Source organism: Pristiophorus japonicus, chromosome 12 (genome assembly GCF_044704955.1).
Source record: "Pristiophorus japonicus isolate sPriJap1 chromosome 12, sPriJap1.hap1, whole genome shotgun sequence".
Taxonomy (NCBI): Eukaryota; Metazoa; Chordata; class Chondrichthyes; family Pristiophoridae; genus Pristiophorus; species Pristiophorus japonicus.
In genome coordinates, this window is record NC_091988.1 from 163,069,924 (window position 1) to 163,093,249 (window position 23,326).

A 23,326-nucleotide genomic window follows, 5' to 3' on the forward strand; every position below is an offset into this window, starting at 1 on the left:
CAGAGTTAACGTTTCGGGTCGACGACCCTTCATCATACATGACCCTCTGATTGAAGTGGAAGTATTAGTTAAACCTGTTGATCGGCTGGGCCAGTCATTATTGCTGTTCTTTATTTACTGAATGTCACAAATATTAACATTTATACTGTTCAATTGTTAAAAAAATCAAAAGTATCCCCCCATCCCCAATCAAAAAGGATTTCTCAGCTTTGTTTCTCCTGTGAAAGTAGATCAGAGCTTGTTTTAGAAACATAGAAAATAGGTGCAGGAGTAGGCCATACGGCCCTTCGAGCCTGCAACACTATTCAATCTGATCATGGCTGATCATTTTTGCAACTTTAGTACCCTATTCCTACTTTCACTCCATACCCCTTGATCCCTTTAGCCGTAAGGGTCACATCTAACTTCCTTTTGAATATATCTAGAACTAGCCTCAACAACTTTCTGTGGTAGAGAATTCCACAGGTTCACAATTCTCAGTGAAGAAGTTTCTCCTCATCTCAGTCCTAAATGGCTTACCCCTTACCCTTAGACTGTGACCCCTGGATCTGGACTTCCCCAACATCGAGAACATTCTTCCTGCACCTAACCTGTCCAATCCCGTCAGAATTTTATGTTTCTATGAGATCCCCTCTCATTCTTCTAAATTCCAGTAAATATAAGCCTAGTCGATCCACTCTTTCTTCATATGTCAATCCTGTCATCCCGGGAATCAGTTTGGTGAGCCTTCGCTGCACTCCTTCAATAGCAAAAATGTCCTTCCTCAGATTAGGGGAGACCAAAACTGTACACAAGATTCAAGGTGTGGTCTCACCAAGGCCCCGTACAACTGCAGTAAAACCTCCTTGCTCCTATACTCAAATCCTCTCGCTATTAAGACCAACATGCCATTTGCCGCCTTCACCGCCTGCTATACTTGCATGCCAACCTTCAATGACTGATGTACCATGACACCCAGGTCTCGTTGCACCTCGCCTTTTCCTAATCTGTCACCATTCAGATAATATTCTGCCTTCCAGTTTTTGCACCAAAGTGGATAACCTCACATTTATCTACATTATACTGCATCTGCCATGCATTTGCCCACTCACCTAACCTGTCCAAGTCACCTTGCAGCCTCTTAGCATCCTCCTCACAGCTCACACTGCCATCCAGCTTAGTGCCATCTGCAAACTTGGGAGATATTACATTCAATTCTTTGTCTAAATCATTAATGTATATTGTAAATAGCTGGGATCCCAGCACTGAACCTTGTGGTACCCGACTAGTCACTGCCTGCCATTCTGAAAAGGACCTGTTTAATCCTACTCTTTGCTTCCTGTCTGCCAATCAATTCTCTATCCACGTCAATACATTACCCCCAATACCACGTGCTTTAATTTTGCACACTAACCTCTTGTGTGGGACCTTGTCAAAACCCTTTTGAAAGTCCAAATACACCACATCCACTGGTTCTCCCTTGTCCACTCTACTAGTTACATCCTCAAAGAATTCTAGAAGATTTGTCAAGCATGATTTCCCTTTCATAAATCCATGCTGACTTGGACCAATCCTGTCACTGCTTTCCAAATGCGCTGCTATTACATCTTTATTAATTGATTCCAACATTTTCCCCACCACTGATGTCAGGCTAAGCGGTATATAATTCTGTTTTCTTTCCCACTCCTTTTTTTTTTTTAAAAGTGGGGTTAGATTAGCTACCTTCCAATCCATAGGAACTGATCCAGAGACTATAGAATGTTGGAAAATGACCACCAATGCATCCACTATTTCTAGGGCCACTTCCTTAAGTACTCTGAGATGTAGACTATCAGGCCCTGGAGATTTATCGGCCTTCAGTCCCATCAATTTCCCTAACACAATTTCCTGACTAATAAGGATTTCCTTCAGTTCCTCCTTCTCGCTAGACCCTCGGTCCCTTAGTATTTCCGGTAGGTTATTTGTGTCTTTCTTAGTGAAGACAGAACCAAAGTATTTGTTCAATTGGTCTGCCATTTCTTTGTTCCCTATTATGATTCTGACTGCAAGGAACCTACATTTGTCTTCACTAATCTTTTTCTCTTCACATATCTATAGCAGCTTTTACAGGCAGTTTTTATGTTCTCTGCAAGCTTCCTCTCATACTCTATTTTCCCCCCTCCTAATGAAACCCTTTGTCTTCCTCTGCTAAATTCTAAATTTCTCCCAGTCCTCAGGTTTGCTGCCTTTTTTGGCCAATTTAAATGGAAGCGTTAAATGGAATATTAATTCATGGAGCAGTCCAGTCAATTCAGCTACTTGGTATGTAGTGCGAAATGGTTTCCCTAAAACAATAGAATGTTGCCTAACTGCAGTAGATTGCAGATTCACTTTCCAAACCCGCGCTACGTTGCAGTATTGTTTCAGTTATATAACACTACCTATAAACTAACCCTTCCACCCAATTAATCCATGCTATTGTTTATCCTGCACACAAGTAGGAATCCTAAACCCATGTATTTTTGTACTCCTTTCCTTTGCCACCTATCTAACCTATTGTGGTATTGTCTGCAAATTTGGCCAACATTCCATCTAGCCCTGTATCAAAAGGGTAAAATATGAGCGATTACTTCACTAAGGGTGAATTATCAGTGATTATATCTACTGATAATGGAAGTTTGAAATTTTGAAATAGCAGCAACACACATGAAGCATATTTAGCACAACAGTAAATGTGCTGATCGAAGTGTAATTTTTTTTTCTTTCACTGATAGTGTCAGCCGTGGCTCAGTGGGCTGAAGTCCCACTCCAGTGACAGCAATCTAGGCAGACACTCCAGTGCAGTGCTGAGGAAGTGCTGCATTGTCAGGGTGCCATCTTTCAGATCAGACGTTAAACCGAGGCCCTGTCTGCTCTTTCAGGTGGACACAAAAGATCCCACGGCACTATTTTGAAGAGGAGCAGGGGAGTTACCCCCGGTGTCCTGGCTAATATTTATCCCTCAGTCAACATAACAAAAACAGATTATCTGGTCATCATCACATTGCTGTTTGTGGGCGTTTCCCACATTACAAGTGTCCAAAAGTCTCTCGTTGACTGTAAAGCGCTTTGAGACATCTGGTAGTCATGAAAGGCGCTAGATAAATAGAAGTCTTTCTTTCTTGAATTAGTACCAATATGCCAATGCTCAACACTAAGCAAATGTTCCTTTCTGCTATAATGATGCAGACAAGGAAATCATGTCTGCTCAAAGTCCAATGTGAATTTTCATTTGAATGCAGCCAATAATGGCTCTGAACTTCTGGTGCAACATACAGTTCACTGTTTGCATGGCTGCTTGAGGGGAAAATAAACCAACAAGTGGACAAGTTCACGACTTACCTGCTCGTACAAAGTAACAATGCAGTGAATGGGCAAAAACATTATCAGATACAGACATTGCAGCTGCTACTAGTGCCTGGCCAACAATCTGCCCGCCAAATAACATGCGACTCCTCGGGATCCAGTGATGCGTCCCTCTAAAAAAAAAAACACACAGCATTATAGAGGGTGTGACACAATCAGAATTTAAAATGTAAAATCCTTTCATCAATTTTTTGTTGTTAAAAGGATGGCAGAGTACCTCATTTTATATTGTTCCCCACTAACACACATTCTTTTGTTAACACCATGTGTAGAAAATTGTGTCTGGTTGTCTTTTTTTGTGGGGTCAAGAATGTTTCCACAAACGACCTTCACTTGATTTGGAAATTCAATCATAGCTCAAATTGCATTTATCTACCAGCCTCAAATATGGTTTCATTCTCAGGCCAGTACAGATCTCTGTAAAAAACGACAATACTCTCAACATCAACTGTAATTTCCTTTACTAGATTCTTCACTTTCAGTCCCAACAATTTTAACTTTACTAATCTTCCCCAGTTTTTAAATGTATCCCCCTTTTTAAAAAAAAAATATATCCCCTTTTATTCCCTCTAATTCAAAAACACATATCTGCCATGCTTAACCTACTTGTTTTGTTCTCCTCCTCTCCTGAATGCAGTGTCATGCTGGGGCCTACAGTTCCACTGGTGCCAGCACTTGTTAATTGCCTAACCAAGTAGCTGTTATTCATGTATAACCCTACATGGTAAGTTTCAGCAGGTATTCAATAATGGTGGCATCATAAATGGAACTCTAGTTTCTTTCTAATTCACAGCTGCTTAGATCTCTAGTTTATTTCCATCTCTCCGAGCTCATTTTGTCCACCTGACCAACTTCCTGCTCCCTCAAACCTATTCCCATTAAACAGCTGGCCACTCAACTTCCCTTCCTGGCTCCGATGTTGGCGGTTCTCTCTCCTCAGGCACTGTCCCCCTCTTCAAATCTGGCATCATCACCCCTCTCCTCAAAGATCTAACCCTTGACCCCCTCTGTCATTTCAAACTACCGCCCTAACTCCAACATCCTTGAACGTGTTGTCGCCTCCCAAATCTGTGCCCATTTTTCCTGGAACTCCATATATGAATCCCTCCAATCAGATTTACGCTCCTGCCACAGTACCGAAACAGCTCTCAAAGTGACAAATGACATCCTATGTGACCGTGACAAAGGTAAACTATCCCTCCTCATCCTTCTCAACTTGTCTGCAGCCTTTGACACAGTTGACCACTCTATCCTCCAGTGCCTCTCCACCGTCGCCCAGGGACTACACTTGCCTGGTTCCATTCTTATCTATCTTATCATAGCTAGAGAATCACCTGCAATGGCTTCTCTTCCCCCTCCTGCATCATTATCTCTGGTGTCCCTCAAGGATCTATCTATGGCCCCCTCCCATTTTTCATCTATATGCTGATCCTTGGCGACATCTGAAAACACAGCGTCAGTTTCCAGATGTACGCTGACGACACTCAGATCTACCTCACCACCACCTCTCTCAACCCCTCTACTGTCTCTAAATTATCAGACTGCCTGTTCAACATCCAGTACTGCACGAGCAGAAATTTCCTCCAACTAAATATTGGGAAGCCCAAGGCCACAGTCTTCGGTTTCCGCCACAAGCTCAGTTCCCTAGCAACCAACTCCATCCCTCTCCCTGGCAATTATCTGAGGCTGAACTAGATTGTTCGCAACCTTGGTGTCGTATCTGACCCCAGGATGAGCTTCCGACCACACATCCGCAACATAACTGAGACCGCTTATTTCCGTCTCAGCTCATCTGCTGGTGAAACCCTAATTTATGCCTGTTACCTCTAGACTTCCAACCCACTCCTGACTGACCTCCCACATTCAACCCTCCGTAAACATGAGGTCATCCAAATCTCTGCTGCCCGTGTCCTAACTCATATCAAGTCCCGCTCAGCCATCACTTCTGTGCTCACTGACCTACATTGGCTCCCAGTTAAGCAATGCTAAAATTCTCATCTTTGGCCTAGCCCTTCCCTATCTCTAATCTTCTCCAGCCCCACAATTCGGGCCTCTTGAGCATGCCTGATTTTAATCACTCCGCTATAGGCAGCTGTGCCTTCAGCTATGAAGGCACTATGCTCTGGGATTCCCTCCTTAATCCTCTTCCCTCCTTGGAAGGCACTCCTTAAAACCTACTTCTTTAACCAAACATTTGATCTCCTGCTGGGCTTATATTCAGTGGAGTTCAGAAGAATGAGAGGGGATATCATAGAAACGTTTACAATTCTGACAGGTTTAGACAGGTTAGATGCAGGAAGAATGTTGCCAATGTTGGGGAAGTCCAGAACCAGGGGTCACAGTCTAAGGATAAGGGGTAAGCCATTTAGGACCGAGATGAGGAGAAACTTCTTCACCCAGAGAGTGGTGAACCTGTGGAATTCTCTACCACAGAAAGTTGTTGAGGCCAATTCACTAAATATATTCAAAAAGGAGTTAGATGTAGTCCTTACTATTAGGGGGATCAAGGGGTATGGCGAGAAAGCAGGAATGGGGTACTGAAGTTGCATGTTCAGCCATGAACTCATTGAATGGCGGTGCAGGCTCGAAGGGCCGAATGGCCTACTCCTGCACCTATTTTCTATGCCCGAACATCTCATGTGGCTCGTGTCAAATTGTGTTTTATAACATTGATTTCCATGTCACTTTTTTGGTCATCTTATCAACACTCTATTGCAGTTGCCTTTAGGCTACTAAAGCTTTAACTAAACCTACTTTAGCATCATCCAAAAGATGGCACACAGCCCACATTTAGAGATCAGCCTAATCTTGGCATTCAGCAGCTCTCACTGTGAACCCGCTGAGCTGCCCGCACTGGACGGTGCTACTTACAACAACTTTTATTTATATAGCGCCTTTAACATAGTAAAACGTCTCAAGGCGCTTCACAGCAGTGTTATAAGATAAAACAAATAAATTTGACACGGAGGCACATTAGAAATTACAGATGAGCAAAAGGTTGGTCAAAGAGGTAGGTTTTAAGGAGTGTCTTAAAAGGAGGAAAGAGAGGCAGAGGTCCAGGGAGTTCCAGAGCTTAGGGCCCAGGCAGCTAAAGGCATGGCAACCGCTGGTTGAGCAGTTATAATCAGGGATGCTCAAGAGGGCAGAACTTGAGGAACGCTGACATCTTGTGGGGTTTTGAGGCTGAAAGAGATTACAGAGATAGGGAGGGGCGAGACAATGGAGAGATTTGTAAACAAGGATGAGAATCTTGCAATCAAGGCATTGTTTAACTAGGAGCCAATGTAGGTCAGCGAGCGCAGGGGTGATGGGTGAGTGGGACTTGGTGCGAGTCGGGACATGGGCTGCCGAGTTTTGGATGACCTCAAGTTTACGTAGGGTAGAATGTGGGAGGCCAGCCAGGAGTGCATTGGAATAGTCAAATTTAGAGGTAACAAAGACACTGATGAGGGTTTCAGCAGCAGATGAGCTGATGCAGGGGCAGAAGGTGGAGCGGATGTGGAAATGGGCGGTCTTGGTTAGAAACATAGAAACATAGAAAATAGGTGCAGGAGTAGGCCATTCGGCCCTTCTAGCCTGCACCGCCATTCAATGAGTTCATGGCTGAACATTCAACTTCAGTACCCCATTCCTGCTTTCTCGCCCTACCCCTTGATCCCCCTAGCAGTAAGGACCTCATCTAACTCCTTTTTGAATATATTTAGTGAATTGGCCTCAACAACTTTCTGTGGTAGAGAATTCCACAGGTTCACCACTCTCTGGGTGAAGAAGTTCCTCCGCATCTCGGTCCTAAATGGCTTACCCCTTATCCTTAGACTGTGACCCCTGGTTCTGGACTTCCCCAACATTGGGAACATTCTTCCTGCATCTAACCTGTCTAACCCCGTCAGAATTTTATATGTTTCTATGAGGTCCCCTCTCATTCTTCTGAACTCCAGTGAATACAAGCCCAGTTGATCCAGTCTTTCTTGATAGGTCAGTCCCGCCATCCCGGGAATCAGTCTGGTGAACCTTCGCTGCACTCCCTCAATAGCAAGAATGTCCTTCCTCAGGTTAGGAGACCAAAACTGTACACAATACTCCAGGTGTGGCCTCACCAATGCCCTGTACAACTGTAGCAACACCTCCCTGCCCCTGTACTCAAATCCCCTTGCTATGAAGGCCAACATGCCATTTGCTTTCTTAACCGCCTGCTGCACCTGCATGCCAACCTTCAATGACTGATGTACCATGACACCCAGGTCTCTTTGCACCTCCCCTTTTCCTAATCTGTCACCATTCAGATAATAGTCTGTCTCTCTGTTTTTACCACCAAAGTGGATAACCTCACATTTATCCACATTATACTTCAGGACAATAGCGAATGGCACAGATTGCATTTGGTGGCAGTACCCAGGCTAGGAATGAATGGCTCCCTGATGAAGCAGATCACACGTTAACTCCACCTGCCCCACCTGTACAAGTCCACCTCCAGCCTCTCCAGGTTCAGCACACTGGTCACCAACACGCTGCGTAAATCGCCATTCGGAGAAGAGTTGGGGGAGGTCCAGCCGCCGCCGGGGAAGATGGCGCCAGAGGTCGAACTGTCGGAGCAGTCCCCCAGGGCCCGAGGCTCGGAGGCCGGACTGTCGGAGCGGTCCCCCGGGGACCGATGCTCGGAGGCCGGGCTATCTGACTGGCTTGCCCCATCTTCCGACCCTGCTCCTCCCAGCCGGAAAGCCACCACCCGCCGCTTAGCCGCCATCTCCCGACACAACCAACTGAGCCGTCGGCAGCCGGGGTTTCTGAGTGCCACTCCACCAACAAATCAGAAGCTGGGCCCGGTATGTCGTCACAATGCGCACTTGTTCCACCCAATCATAGTAATGCTAAGGCGGCGCTCGACCGCGGGGATTGGTGGGGAGGGGCGAGTGGGTGGAGTCACGATCACACCAACAAATAGTAGATCAGGACTCAAAGCGGGTGAAAGGGGCTGACTTTTTGCTCCATCCTGATTGGACAATTACTATATAAGCCTATACTATGTAATTACGATACAAGCTCAAGGAACAGTACCTCATCTTTCGTTTAGGCACATTCATTTGGAAACTCAAAAGGGTCTTTATCTGTCCTAAAGTTAATATGATCTGATATTTAAGTTTGTATACATCAGGCATTTATGCAATCCTCCTGGATGTTTTCAGTAAACCAGGAATACATCACCTGAAGATCAGAGAAACAAGGAAAGTTTGGCATTTTGAGCCATAACCGTAATTGTAAAGTGACACTACTCTGAATGTAAAACTATAATTGTGTTGTGCTAATTAGCCAACCGCCTGACATTTCTAAATTGTTTTGCAACAAACCCAATAGGAGCTGAGGATTTGCTTTGCCTGAATTTATGGTTTCCAGAAATAGTCATACTTTCTTGGAAGTTTTTTAAACAGCTCTTCCATTCTTCAGAACTTTACAGAATGAAGGTGTCCTCCTAAACTCAATAGGGAAGGTGCCGGAAACATACAGAAAGTTGCTGAATTTTCTGGATGTTACTGTTTGTAACTTCTTGGAAGTGTGGATTTTTGTGTACCAAAAATAACCAATAAAAGAATATCTGAAAAAAAACTTTACAGCCATCTGGACTCAACATCGAGTTCAACAATTTCAGAGTACAACCTCTGCCCATATTTTGCTCCCTTTCCTCTATTTTTTTTAAACTCCCCCCCCCCCCATCTTATACATTTTCTCTCTGTTTCCCATGGCAGCTGGTAATTATTCCTCCATTCAAACCCTATCTAGACTCAGCTTTTCCTAACATCTGCCATTACCATCTCAAGTTAGCCCATCATCCCTTTTGTCTCTCTAATCTCTCCTGTCTTCCACCCTATCATAGACCTTCCCTCCTATTCTTTCCTCCCCTCCTCCCTTTCAGTGTTCCTTAAGAACTTGTTAATTTCAAACTTTCGCCAGTTCTGACAAAGGGTCATCGACCCGAAACGTTAACTCTGTTTCTCTCAATAGATGCCCACTGACCTGCTGAGATTTCCAGCAGTTTCTGTTTTCATTTCAGATTCCAGCATTCGCAGTATTTTGCTTTTGTACTATATAAGCCGGCGGTTCATTGGTTGCTGAGATGCCATTCACTGTGATTGTTGGGTGATCCTAGCGAGTTCGGCTGGGCAGGGTTGACAGAGCGTTCGCAATGTGCACAGATTCTTAAAGTTAAAGTTTTCAAATTAACGTAATTTAATGCTGGGCTTAAAAATAACCCCCAAAATTCATCATCATCATAGGCAGTCCCTCGGAATCAAAGAAGACTTGCTTCCACTCTAAAAATGAGTTCTTAGGTGGCTGAACAGTCCAATATGGGAATTACATCCCTTTCACAGATGGGACAGATAGTCATTGAGGGAAGGGGTGGGTGGGACTGGTTTGCCGCACGCTCTTTCCACTGCCTGTGCTTGATTTCTGCATGCTCTTGGCGATGAGACTCGAGGTGCTCAGCGCCCTCCCAGATGCACTTCCTCCACTTAGGGCGGTCTTTGGCCAGGGACTCCCAGGTATCGGTGGGGATGTTGCACTTTATCAAGGAGGCTTTGAGGGTGTCCTTGTAAAGTTTGCTCTGCCCACCTTTGGCTCGCTTGCCGTGAAGAAGTTCTGAGTAGAGCGCTTGCTTTGGGAGCCTTGTGTCTGACATACGAACGATGTGGCCTGCCCAGTGGAGTTGAATTAGCACCGTGCAATTTAACAATGTAGGTTGTTATTACTGAAATAGCTCATGTTCACAACAATAGTGTAAAACCAGACCATACTACTTATATAAAAACAGAAAATGCTGGAAATACTCAGCGGGTCAGGCAGCATCTGTGGAGAGAGAAACAGAGTTAACATTTCAGGTTGCTGACCCTTCATCAGAACTGGAAAAAGTTAGATATGTAACAGGTTTTTAAACAAGTGTGGGGGCAAGGAAAAAAGGGAGGGAGGAAAGAACAAAAGGGAAGGTCTGTGATAGAATGGAAGGCAAACGAGATTAAGAGACAAAAAGGATGATGGTGCGATGCAAAAGGAGATGATCGTGGAAGAAATTAAAAAAACAAAAGATGAGTCTAGATAGGGTGGAAATGGTAGAATCATCAACAGCTACCATGGGAGACAGAAAAACAGAGAAAAAAATAGGGTCAGGGGTTATGGTCTGAAATTGTTGAACTCGATGTTAAGTCCGGAAGGCTAAAGTGCCTAAACAAAAGATGAGGTGCTGTTCCCCGAACTTACGTTGAGCTTCATTGGAACAGTGTAAGAGGCCGAGGACGGAGAGATCAGAGTGGGAGTGGAGCGGAGGATTAAAGTGACTACTTAATTGAACCAAAATGAGTGTCACAGGGGTAATCGACACTACGTGCCCCGTCAGTCTGAGTACACCATTAATAAAACAGACTTACACAAGATCCAATCAAACGCAAAGAAGAAAAATAAAACAAAATCAGGAGCTTATTGTCATGATCAATTATACTGTTTACATCCTACGGTGCCCAATAGTCATGTAAACCTGTAGCCTAACTGTAGACACCACATGGTTCCTCTCCAAGGCCACCCGGGAGTGGACAAGATCGCAAAATTGAGGCAGGCAGCCAGAGTGACCCTCCCCATGAAATAAATATTTTTTAATGTGATTTTAATAAACTTATTATTACTCAATATCTAATCGCATTGGTCTGCAACTAGTCACCTTCCTCCCCAGGTATTAAGGCAACAGTCGGCTGGAGTTACCTCCTTGGAATCGCTTGAGAGCCAGCCTCAGGATTGATCATTTAACAAGATTAATACAGAAGTGGAAAGCCAAACAGCCCAATGTAGATCATCCATTCAGAAAGAAGTACCTGCAATCTGTATTACTCTTGAATGACTCTAAGGGTCTTGTCTCCATTCCCCTATCAGAACTCTAATAAAAAAAAGACTTGCATTTATGCCTTTCATGACCTCAGGACATTTCAAATCACCTTACAGCCAATGAAGTACTTTTGAAGTGTAGTCACTGTTCTTCAAAATAATGCTGTGCATTCACCTGAGAACAGACTGGGCCTCGGTTTAATGTCTCATCCAAAACACAGTACTTCCAACAGTGCAACTTTCCTTCAATACTGCACTGGAGTGTCAGTTTAGATTTTTGTGGTTACATCTCTGGAGTGGGACTTGAACCCCCAACCTTCTGATTCTGAGGCAACAGTGCAACTTACTGAGCCATATCTGACAAATCCAAGTGTTGACTTGGCCTTGGGTGAAGACATTCTGCTTGACATAAGTTTTTAAATTCAACTTTCAGCACTTTGAACCTCTGTCCTGCTGTTATGGTTTATCTTGAAACAGTCTTTCAGATTTACTTTTTCTCTATCATTGAATAACATATACTTCGATAAGACCCTATTCAGTTGCTTTCTTTCAAGGCTGAAGAATCTGATTTTCTCAAATCTTGCCTCATAACTCTAGTGCGAGGGATCAATCTCTTCTCTGCACCACATCCTTGGCTTTGAGTGATGACCAAAATACGACTTGTATTCAAGTGCCATCTGAGCAGAGCACTGTTTCGGGATGATATCCTCTCACATTTTCTTTGCTGATTTAGTAATATATTTCAGCATTTTGTGCACAAACAAATAGTAAAACAATAGTATTTCATTCTGTTTAATTCACAGGATCACACGGTAGTTACGGATGAGGATGAAGGGGAAAATAGGAAGGCTTCTCTTCCCACGAGCGGGCTCTTTGATATAAAGGGTCGAAGCTCGTCCCAAACCGCGTAGCAGCCTTTGAAGTATTAGCCGGAGACGGATGGCAAGGTATAACGATCTTTAATTACAGACGTCCAGGAGCACTTCTCATCACAGCTGCCTGTGAGTGGAGATGTTCCCTGAATAGCAAAATTGTACATCATTTATACATTTCATAGATCACTTCGCCCCCCCCACTGCCCCCACCCCGGTACGACCTCCCTTGATCTCTAATTGGGTTACATTATTAGTAATATTTTGTATTGACAGACCAAGATCTCAAGGCAACTTTTAGACCTAAATTCGGATGACCTCATTGGGTTAGAATTTGCTGATCGTACGTAGCGCCTAAAAGTCTATTTTGAGTCTTTTCACAGAGTCTTGTCGGACTGGACGTACCTTAATATTATCTGGTGTTTTGGTACATCAATGTTGAATCAGAGACCTCTGGTTCCTTGGTGCTGGAATATGTTAGAATGTGAGGTCAGCCAAGACCTTCTGCCCCTTTTGCTGAGCCAATGTAGAAGCCGGCACTTTAACCTTATTTCGCTTATACCCCAAATGCCAATTTTCTCTTACAAGGATGTCCATTTGATTCATTTAAATTTATCCATCCAGAGACATCCTAATGTACCATCCAACTGTTTCTTAAATGCTTCCAAGGTTTTTGCCTCCATTGTTCTATGTAGAAGTTTATTCCACACCTTGATCACTCTTTGCGTGATAAAGAATTTCCTGTATTACTCTCTCTCACCCTGGCCGTTCCCCTTGGTACAGCCCTGATCTTCACTCCTTTAAGTCCAAGGGATGTAGACTTGAACGGATATGTCAGACAACTGGTTTAGCCATTCACCGCCAGATTTGGCTGGACCACATAAAGCACTATCGGGTCCTGCTCTTTTCTCACAAAATCGCTCAGTATTCCAGAATCATTCTGGTATCTAAAGATAAACCCGGCTTCTATTCTCCACTGTTAACCGTCTTTTTAAACTCCTCGCCCCAGTCTCCACTCTCACCTCCGACAATAAGTGTGAGGAAACATAGAAACATAAAAATATAGAAAATAGGTGCAGGAGTAGGCCATTCGGCCCTTCGAGCCTGCACCACCATTCAATAAGATCATGGCTGATCATTCACCTCAGTACCACCTTCCTGCCTTCTCTCCATACCCCTTTATCGCTTTAGCCATAAGGGCCACATCTAACTCCCTCTTGAATATATCCAATGAACTGTCATCAACAACTCTCTGCGGTAGGGAATTCCACAGGTTAACAATTCTCTGAGTGAAGAAGTTTCTCCTCATCTCAGTGCTAAATGGCTTACCCCTTATCCTTAGACTATGTCCCCTGGTTCTGGACTTCCCCAACATCGGGAACATTCTTCCTGCATCTAACCTGTCCAGTACCGTCAGAATTTTATATGTTTCTCTGAGATACCCTCTCATCCTTCTAAACTCCAATGAATACAGGCCCAGTCGATCCAGTCTCACCTCATATGTCAGTCCTGCCATCCCTGGAATTAGTCTGGTGAACCTTCACTGCACTCCCTCAATAGCAAGAACGTGCTTCCTCAGATTAGGAGACTAAAACTGAACACAATATTCCAGGTGAGGCCTCACCAAGGCCCTGTACAACTGCAGCAAGACCTCCCTGCTCCTATACTCAAATCCCCTAGCTATGAATACCAACATACCATTTGCCTTCTTCACGGCTTGCTGTACCTGCATGCCAAATTTCAATGACTGATGTACCATGACACCCAGGTCTCGTTGCACCTCCCCTTTTCCTAATCTGCCACCATTCAGATAATATTCTTCCTTTGTGTTTTTGCCACCAAAGTGGATAACCTCACATTTATCCACATTATACTGCATCTGCCATGCGTTTGCCTGCTCACCTAACCTGTCTAAGTCACCATGTAGCCTCTTAGCGTCCTCCTCACAGCTCACATCGCCACCCAGCTTAGTGTCATCTACAAACTTGGAGATATTGCACTCAATTCTTTCATCTAAATCATTAATGTATATTGTAAATAGCTGGGGTCCCAGCACTGAGCCCTGCTGCACCCCACTAGTCACTGCCTGCCATTTTGAAAAGGACCCCTTTATCCCGACTCTCCGCTTCCTGTCTGCCAACCAGTTCTCTATCCACGTCAGTACATTACCCCCAATATCATGTGCATTAATTTTGCACACCAACCTCTTGTGTGGGACCTTGTCAAAAGCCTTTTGAAAGTCTCCACTGGTTCTCCCTTGTCCACTCTACCAATTACATCCTCAAAAAATTCTAGAAGATTTGTCAAGCATAATTTCCCTTTCATAAATCCATGCTGACTTGGACCGATCCTGTCACTGCTTTCCAAATGCGCTGCTATTTCATCTTTAATAATTGATTCCAACATTTTCCCCACTACTGATGTCTATAATTACCCGTTTTCTCCCTTCCTCCTTTCTTAAAAAGTGGTGTTACATTAGCTACCCTGCAGCCCATAGGAACTGATCCAGAGTCGATAAACTATTGGAAAATGATCACTAATACATCCACTATTTCGAGGGCCAATTCCTTAAGTACTCTGGGATGCAGTCTATCAGGCTCCGGGGATTTATTAGCCTTCAATCCCATCAATTTCCCTAACATAATTTCCCGCCTAATAAGGATATCCTTCAGTTCCTCCTTCTCACTAGACCCTCAGTCCCCTACTATTTCCGGAAGGTTATTTGTGTCTTCCTAAGTGAAGACAGAACCAAAGTATTTGTTTAACTGTTCCGCCATTTCTTTGTTCCCCATTATAAATTCACCTGACTCTGACTGCAAGGGACCTACATTTGTCTTCACTAATCTTTTTCTCTTCATATATCTATAGAAGCTTTTGCAGTCAGTTTTTATGTTCCCAGCAAGCTTCCTCTCATACTCTATTTCCCCCCTCCTAATTAAACCCTTAGTCCTCCGCTGCTGAATTCTAAATTTCTCCAATTCCTCAGGTTTACTGCTTTTCCTGGCCAATTTATATGCCTCTTCCTTGGATTTAACACTATCCTTAATTTCCCTTGTTAGCCACGGTTGAGCCACCTTCCCTGTTTTATTTTTACTCCAGGCAGGGATGTACAATTGTTGAAGTTCATCCATGTGATCTTTAAATGTTTGCCATTGCCTATCCACCGTCAACCCTTTAAGTGTCACTTGTCAGTTTATTCTAGACAATTCACATCTCATACCATCGAAGTTTCCTTTCTTTAAGTTCAGGACCCTAGTCTCTGAATTAACTGTGTCACTCTCCATCTTAATAAAGAATTCTACCATATTATGGTCACTCTTCCCCAAGGGGACTCGCACAACAAGATTGCTAATTAGTCCTTTCTCATTACACATCACCCAATCTAGGATGGCCAGCCCTCCAGTTGGTTCCTCGAAATATTGGTCAAGAAAACCATCCCTAATCCACTCTTGGAAATCCTCCTCCACCGCATTGCTACCAGTTTGGTTAGCCCAATCAATATGTAGATTAAAGTCCCCCATGATAACTGCTGTACCTTTATTGCACGCAATCCTAATTTCTTGTTTGATGCTCTCCCCAACCTCACTACTACTGTTTGGCGGTCTGTACACAACTCCCACTAACATTTTCTGCCCTTTGGTATTCCATAGCTCCACCCATACCGATTCCACATCATCCAAGCTAATGTGCTTCCTTACTATTGCGTTAATTTCCTCTTTAACGAGCAACGCTACCCCACCTCCTTTTCCTTTCTGTCTATCCTTCCTGAATGTTGAATTCCCCTAGATGTTGAGTTCCCAGCCTTGGTCACATTGAAGCCATGTCTCCGTGATGCCAATTACATCATATCCGTTAACAGCTATCTGCACAGTTAATTCATCCACGTTATTATGAATACTCCACGCATTGAGGCACTGAGCCTTCAGGCTTGTCTTTTTAACATACTTTGCCCCTTTAGAATTTTGCTGTAATTTGGCCCTTTTTGCTTTTTGCCTTGGGTTTCTCTGCCCTCCACTTTTACTTTTCTTCTTTCTATCTTTTGCTTCTGCCCCCATTCTACTTCCCTCTGTCTCCCCTGCATCCCATCCCCCTGCCATATTAGTTTAACCCCTCTCCAACAGCACTAGCAAACACTCCCCCTAGGACATTGGTTCCGGTCCTGCCCAAGTGCAGACCATCCGGTTTGTACTGGTCCTACCTACCCAGAATTGGTTCCAATGCCCCAGGAATTTGAATCCCTCCCTTCTGCACCACTCCTCAAGCCACGTATTCATCTGAGCTATCCTGCGATTCCTACTCTGACTAGCACGTGGCACTGGTAGCAATCCTGAGATTACTACTTTTGAGGTCCTACTTTTTAATTTAGCTCCTAGCTCCCTAAATTCATCTTTTAGGACCTCATCCCGTTTTTTACCCATATTGTTGGTACCTATATGCACCCCGACAACTGGCTGTTCACCCTCCCCCTTCAAAATGTCCTGCAGCCGCTCCGAGACATCCTTGACCCTTGCACCAGGGAGGCAACATACCATCCTGGAGTCTCGACTGTGGCTGCAGAAATGTGAGGAGCTCATGGACTTCTTTGTCTCTAAGACTGAGACCATCTGTTTGGCCACCTCTGCCTCTTTCCTTTCCTCCCCTAGCGCACTAGGCCAAACTTCCTCTAAGGATGCCCCATGCCCTAGCCCTGACCTCACATCTTTCGCCAGTTTCTCTCTGATATCCCCTCATGACCTTTCGGAACTTATCCTGTCCATGAGACCCACTTCCTGCTCCCTTGAACTGCTGACCACCCAACTTTCCTTTCAGACTCCCATGTTAGCTGACATTCTTAATGGTTCACTCCCCTCAGGTACAGTCCCCACTCCCTCAAATCTGCCATCATCACCCCTCTCCTCAAAAAAAAACAACCCTCGATCCCTCCGTCCTTGCAAACTACTGCCCCATCTCGAACCTCCCTTTCTTCTCCAAAGTACTTGAACGTGTTGTCACCTCCCAAATCCGTGCCCGTCTTTCCCACAATTCCATGTTTGAATCCCTCCAATCCGGTTTCCTCGCCTGCCACAGTACCAAAAAGGCTCTCATCAAAGTCATAAATGACATCCTTTGTGACTGTGACAAAGTCAAATTATCCCTCCTCGACTTTCTTGACTTGTCTGCAGCCTTTGACACGGTTGACCACTCATTCATTCTCCAACGCCTCTCCACCGTCATCCAGCTGGGTGGGACTGCACTCGACTGGTCCCATTCTTATCTATCTAATTGTAGCCAGAGAATCACCTGCAATGGCTTCTCTTCCCGCATTGTTACCTTTGGTGTCCCCGAAGGATCTATTCTTGGCCCCCTCATATTTCTCATCTACATGTTGACCATTGGCGACATCATTCAGAAACACAGCATCAGTTTCCACATGTACGCTGATGACACCCAGCTATAACTCACCACCACTTCTCTCGACCCCTCCACAGTCTCTAAATTGTCAGACTGCTTGTCTGACATCCAGTTCTGGATGAGCAGAAATTTTCTCCAATTGAATATTGGGAAGACCGAAGCCATTGTTTTTGGTCCCCGTCACAAACTCCGTTCCCTAGCCATTGACTCCATCTCTCTCCCCAACTTTTGTCTGAGACTGAACCAGACTGTTCGCAACCTTGGTGTCATATTTGACCATGAAATGAGCTTTCAGCCACATATCTGCAGCATAACTAATACCGCCTATTTCCACCTCCATAACATTGCCCGTTTCTGCCCTTGCCTCAGCTCATCTGCTGCTGAAGCCCTCATCTATGCCTTTATTACCTCTAGACTTGACTATTTCAATGCACTCCTAGCTGGCCTCCCACATTCTCCCCTACATAAACTAGAGGTGATCCAAAACTCGGCTGCTCATGTCCTAACTCACACCAATTCCAGCTCACCCGTCACCCCTGTGCTCACTGACCTCCATTGGCTTCCGGTTAAGCAACGCCTCGATATCAAAATTCTCATCCTTACTTTCAAATCCCTCCATGGCCTTGCCCCTCCCTATCTATGTAATCTCCTCCAGCCCCACAATCCCCCCCGAAGTCTGTGCTCCTCTAATTCTACCCTCTTGATCAGCCCTGATTATAATTACTCAACCATTGGTGGCTGTGCCTTCTGTTGCCTAGGCCCCAAGCTCTGGAACTCCCTGACTAAATCTCTCGTTCCCTCTACCTCTCTTTGCACCTTTAAGATGCCCCTCAAAGCCTACCTCTCTGACCAATCTGCCCTAATATCTCTTTATCTGGCTCGGTGTCAAATTTTTATCTGATTATACCCGTGTGCAGCGCTTTGGGATGTTTCACTACGTTAAAGGTGCTGTATAAATACAAGTTGTTGTTGTTGTTGTTATTGTTGTCGTAAAACAATCCTAAAATGACCTTTAATAAGTTTGAGCTAGTGGCTCCTTGTTCTACTCCCAGAATTTAATGTAAGGTATTTTGCAGTTAAATGTTTTGTTTAAGAGGCACCGATGATGAGATTTTATTTAAAGAGCACAACTGTGATTTCAATATGTATGTTATATATTTATTTTCCACTCTGCCCTATCTAACATTATTTCCAAGCAGACACAGTTCCTTTCCTTGACTTCTTTATCTCCATAATCTGGCGATAGGGTCTCAACCAATATTGACTATAAGCCCAATGAATCGCACAGCTACCTTGATTATACATCCTCCCACCCTGCATCCTGTAAGGAAACTATTCCATTTTACTAGTTTTTCCATCTCTATTGCATCTGTTCTGACAATGCCACCTTCCACACAAGTGCTTCTGATATATCTTCCTTTTTCCTCAACCGAGACTTTCCCTCCACCGTGATTGACATGGCCCTCGACCGTGCCCGTCCTATTTCCTGCACATCTGTTCTCACCCCTTCCCCTCCCTCCCAGAACCACGATAGGGTTCCCCCTGTCCTCACCTTCCACCCCATCGGCCTTCACATTCAACGGATCATCTTCCGCCATTCCACCACCTCCAGTACAATGCCACGGCCAAACATATCTTCCCCTCACCTTCCCTTTCAATTTCCACCATGACATCCTGGTCCATTCTTCCACCATCCCCATAGCACCTTCCAATATAATGCGTGAGCGGCAACACCTGCCCTTTTATCTTCTCCCTTCCCACCTTCCAGGGCCCCAAACACTCCTTCCAGGTTAAACAATGATTTACTTGTACTTCTTTCAATTTAGTATTCTGTATTCGATGTTCACGATGTCCTCTACATTGGAGAGACCAAACGCAGATTGGGTGATCGCCTTGCTGAACACCTCCATTCAGTCCACAAGTGTGACCCTGAGCTTCCGGTCGCCTGTCACTTTAATTCTCCTCGCCACTCCCACTCTGACCTCTCTGTCCTCGGCCTCTTACACTGTTTCAATGAAGCTCAGAGGAACCGCACCTCATCTTTTGTTTAGGCACTTTAAAGCCTTCCAGACTTAACATCGAGTTGAACAATTTTAGATCATAAACTCTGCCCCATTTTTTCGGACAGCAGATGCCGGCAATGGTTCTGCTGTTGCCATTTACAGCTCCTATAGACCTTCTTTGATTCTTTCCTTGTTCCTTTACCACCTCTTTTGCCTTGCCGTTGTCATTTAAATCACTCCTGCATTCCACCCTATTACGGATGTTTTGTCCTCCTCCTTTCCCTGCACATGTGCTTGCTTAAAACCTGTTGCATCTGTATTATTTTCCAGTCCTGGCAAAGGGTTCCAGACCTGAAACGTTAATATTTCTCTCATTACAGGTGCTGCCTGACCTGCTAAGTATTTCCAGCACTTTCTGTTTATATTTCGGATTTCCAGCATCCGCAGTATTTTGCCTTTTTGTACAGGTGAACAGTTACAGTTCAGTTAGTCAGACTCTTCTTATTGAAGAAGCCTCAAAGGTTTAGTAAGATCAATGCTTGTATCAGTCACTTGTGCTGCTTTCAATGTGTGTGGTGCCCTGTGAAGCATAAGAGCGCCGAGGAGCTAAAGAGCAAGTGTTACACGCAGGCTTCAGTTATGTCAGTCCCCCTATACCAGCTGTCAGCTCCTGAACTGATACGTAACACAAATTCCTGCCGCGGTTAAAAATAGCAGAAGGATTAGAGAAATGGCTGCAGTGTCCGAGATGCGTTTCCACCACATCCATGGAACCAACGTGAGACTGGATGATTCTCAGACCCAGGCCACCAGAGCCGAGAGCTTTGGCAACGGTGTTTGTTTCAGCGAAGAACCTTTGGACCCTGACAAAATTTTCCTTGTAGAAATCGAAGAGAAAGAGTTGGGCTGGTGTGGTAACGTAAGGATTGGCTTGACAGCCCACAATCCAAGGAACCTAGAGACGGTTCCTGAGTACTCCCTCCCGGATTTGATAAACTTGGGGAGCAGTTGGGTTTTTGCAATAACCAGGAATCACAACAAGGTTTCCAGTGATGATCAGGAGTCAAATCCTGCTCCAACTCCACTCTGCTCTGTGGAGGCCTATCTGCAAATCGGAAAATGTAAGATCCCCAAGGACAAGCTGGTGGGAAGAAGTAGGCCAGGAAGGTACAGTCACATCTTAGATCAACTGTACAAGACTAACATTCTTCCTGCGACTGCCAGAGGAAGCAGAGTTGGGGTCTTGTACACCATTCGTGCTAATATGGGGGACATGCACATTGTCATCAATGGGGAGGACATGGGTACCTGTGCCAGAGGAATCCCCACAAACCAGCCTCTCTATGCTGTTGTGGATGTGTTTGCTTCCACAAAGACTGTGAGGATTATACAAGTGGACTATGGCTGTAAGTATCACCAGATCAGATTGATTATATTAGTATGATCTTTCAATTTGATTTATTTAATGGTTAACATTATATGTATATTCCTGAATGCCTATGCATAAGGTAGATGTAGTGCATCAATGCTAATTATGTATGTGCTATAATAAAAACTGTGCCCCTATTTTTGAAAATGGTACAGTTTGTATTTTACAAAACACAGGATGCAAACTTAGTGCATTTATCTTATCTTGCATTCACTGTGAATCATGGTTAAAAAAAACTGTTTAGATATGGAATGTATTTTAATGATGCAAATTGTCTCTCATTTTGTCTATAATACAAAGCGATATAGATTAATTGGAGGAACATGCTGTACATTTTCTGTTATAAAAGAAAATGAAAGATTTGCATTTATATAGCACCTTTTACGACAACCGGACATCCCAAAGCGCTTTACAGCCAATTAGGTACTTTTGAAGTGTAGTCTCTGTTATAGTGTCGGAAACACAGCAGCCAATTTGCGCACAACAAGCTCCCACAAACAGCAATGTGATAACGACCAGAAAATCTGTTTTAGTAATGTTGAATGAGGGATAGATATTAACCAGGACACCAGGGATAACTCCCTTCGAAATGGTGCCATGGAATCTTTTACATCTACCTGAGAGTGCAGATGGGGCTTCGGTTTAACATCTCATGCAAAAGACAGCACCTCTAAGTGCAGCGCTCCCTCAGCACTGCACTGGAATGTCAGCCTCCAATTTTGTGCTCAAGTCTCTGGAGTGGGACTTGAACCCACGACCTGTTACCATGTGAGCCGCAGCTGACACGTGGTTCAGATTTCCAACATTTACAGTTTATTTTTATCTTTATAGAGACAGCAGTACTTTCTATAGCCCAGCAAAGATCAATTTCTCCATAAAATAATCAACAGCTCGTCTGTCAATCTTTAAATACAGTTGAACTAATAGATGAATAGAATTGGCTCACAGTATGACTGCAGTTATGTTTCCATTTAGAGAAATGTCTGCTTGTATATAGTGTACTGGGAAAACAAGACTGGACAGATTTAACAGTATTATAATGAGGTACATTTAGAATGGCAATACCTGGTGACAGGAAGTGTGTAGATTCAGATTTGAATTCTCTCCATTCCCCTTTAAAAGAAAAAAAACACACAAGTTTTTTCTAAAACTCAGATGAAGTGGCTGCATGGTAGGTCCATGAAAACATCCTCCAACCAAGTCACTGCTTGGGATTGTGGTTCTTGTCAAATGCTAGTATCTCTGGATCAAATAATACATGGCATACAGGAAAATTGGTGTACAGATAAATATATATGAACTGATTGATAGTTACATGTCAAGTGCACAAACACTTCCAGGTGATGAGCTATTGCTATGTGTGATTAATAATGTCACTTTCACTTTTTTCATTTTCTCTCTGCAGTTCCATCTCTACAGACTCTATGCCGTCAGGTTGTTCAGAAGCACATAATGCACAGACTGGCCATCGATTGGCTAGAACTACCAGTTCTGTTAAAGAATTACTGCAAATATGAATAATGAAGCAGTGTTGTTTGGAAAAAGTTTCTGAACTTGGCTCATGATGAACACAGTAAATCAAATGGTTTTATACATACCATTATGTTAGCACCCATGTCACGCAGCTTCTTGTTCCACCCATGCTTTGTAGTAAACTGTGTCTTAAGATGCACTAAAATTTGGAACATGAAACAGAATCCTTTAAAATATTAGCCTATTTATTTATGAATTTTAAAATGTTAGCAAAATCGATTAAGTCTTCTCTTCCTCTAGCGTCCTCCAATTGTTGCTTCCAACAGAAGCGACATCATCAATGAAAAACTTAGTACTGCCTGTACCTTCAGTCTCTCTCTCTCTTACTCTATCGCTCCCTCTCCCCTCTTCTCTTGGGCTCTATATGATACAGATTATTATATTTTTAAGTCAATTACCACAGTGTGTGATTTGGGTGCATTTTCTGGTATTTACCGCATCTCAAAATTACTTCCTATCGGTTACTTATTCATGTCTCACAGCCTCTTGTTTTATCACATGATTTTTCATTGCTTATCCCTTATCTGTAGGTCCTAGTTAATGATGATGTCATCATTCTTGTAACATGCTGCAAGGTCTCATGCTGCTTCTAGTCTCACTCATCACACAGTTTCTTGGTCATAAAGGCTCACTGTATAACATTATACCTACATAACCCAGAATGAGCACAATTGATGTGGTACTCAGTTAGAAGCCACAGTCCAACAGCAACACTGGAACTGAAAATTTGCAGGACAATAGGTTTAGCAGTCCACAAGTTACTGACTAACCTTTTGTTTGTCTGAGATAAATGAGTACATCACCTTTCATCGACACTTGAGAACATTACAAAGTTGAATATGTATGCTTAGCCCTATAACCTAGTTGAACAC

General features: G+C 43.8%; 2 protein-coding genes across 3 annotated transcripts in view; one reads left to right on the forward strand and one right to left on the reverse strand.

The window, feature by feature from the left end:
- Positions 1–8,145, reverse strand: part of acot8 (acyl-CoA thioesterase 8) — a 24,254-nt gene extending 16,109 nt beyond the window's left edge. The window contains exons 1-2 of the mRNA XM_070896083.1: positions 7,818–8,145; positions 3,340–3,476 (exon numbers count right to left, since the gene is read on the reverse strand). Coding sequence (XP_070752184.1) covers positions 3,340–3,476; positions 7,818–8,107 — 427 coding nt within the window. The 5' untranslated portion in view covers positions 8,108–8,145. The remainder of the gene's footprint in view (positions 1–3,339; positions 3,477–7,817) is intronic.
- neurl2 (neuralized E3 ubiquitin protein ligase 2) lies at positions 7,914–22,618 on the forward strand. 2 transcript variants are annotated; one of them, XM_070896089.1, is made up of 4 exons: positions 7,914–8,186; positions 12,030–12,173; positions 19,873–20,898; positions 22,327–22,618. In XM_070896089.1, exons 3-4 carry the CDS (start codon positions 20,223–20,225, stop codon positions 22,440–22,442), a joined length of 792 nt encoding a protein of 263 aa, XP_070752190.1. In that variant the 5' UTR covers positions 7,914–8,186; positions 12,030–12,173; positions 19,873–20,222; the 3' UTR covers positions 22,443–22,618. The 2 variants fall into 2 exon arrangements, with proteins under 2 accessions (XP_070752190.1, XP_070752192.1); XM_070896091.1 differs by lacking the exons at positions 7,914–8,186; positions 12,030–12,173 and having other exon boundaries at positions 19,807–20,898.
- Positions 22,619–23,326: the final 708 nt, after the last annotated feature.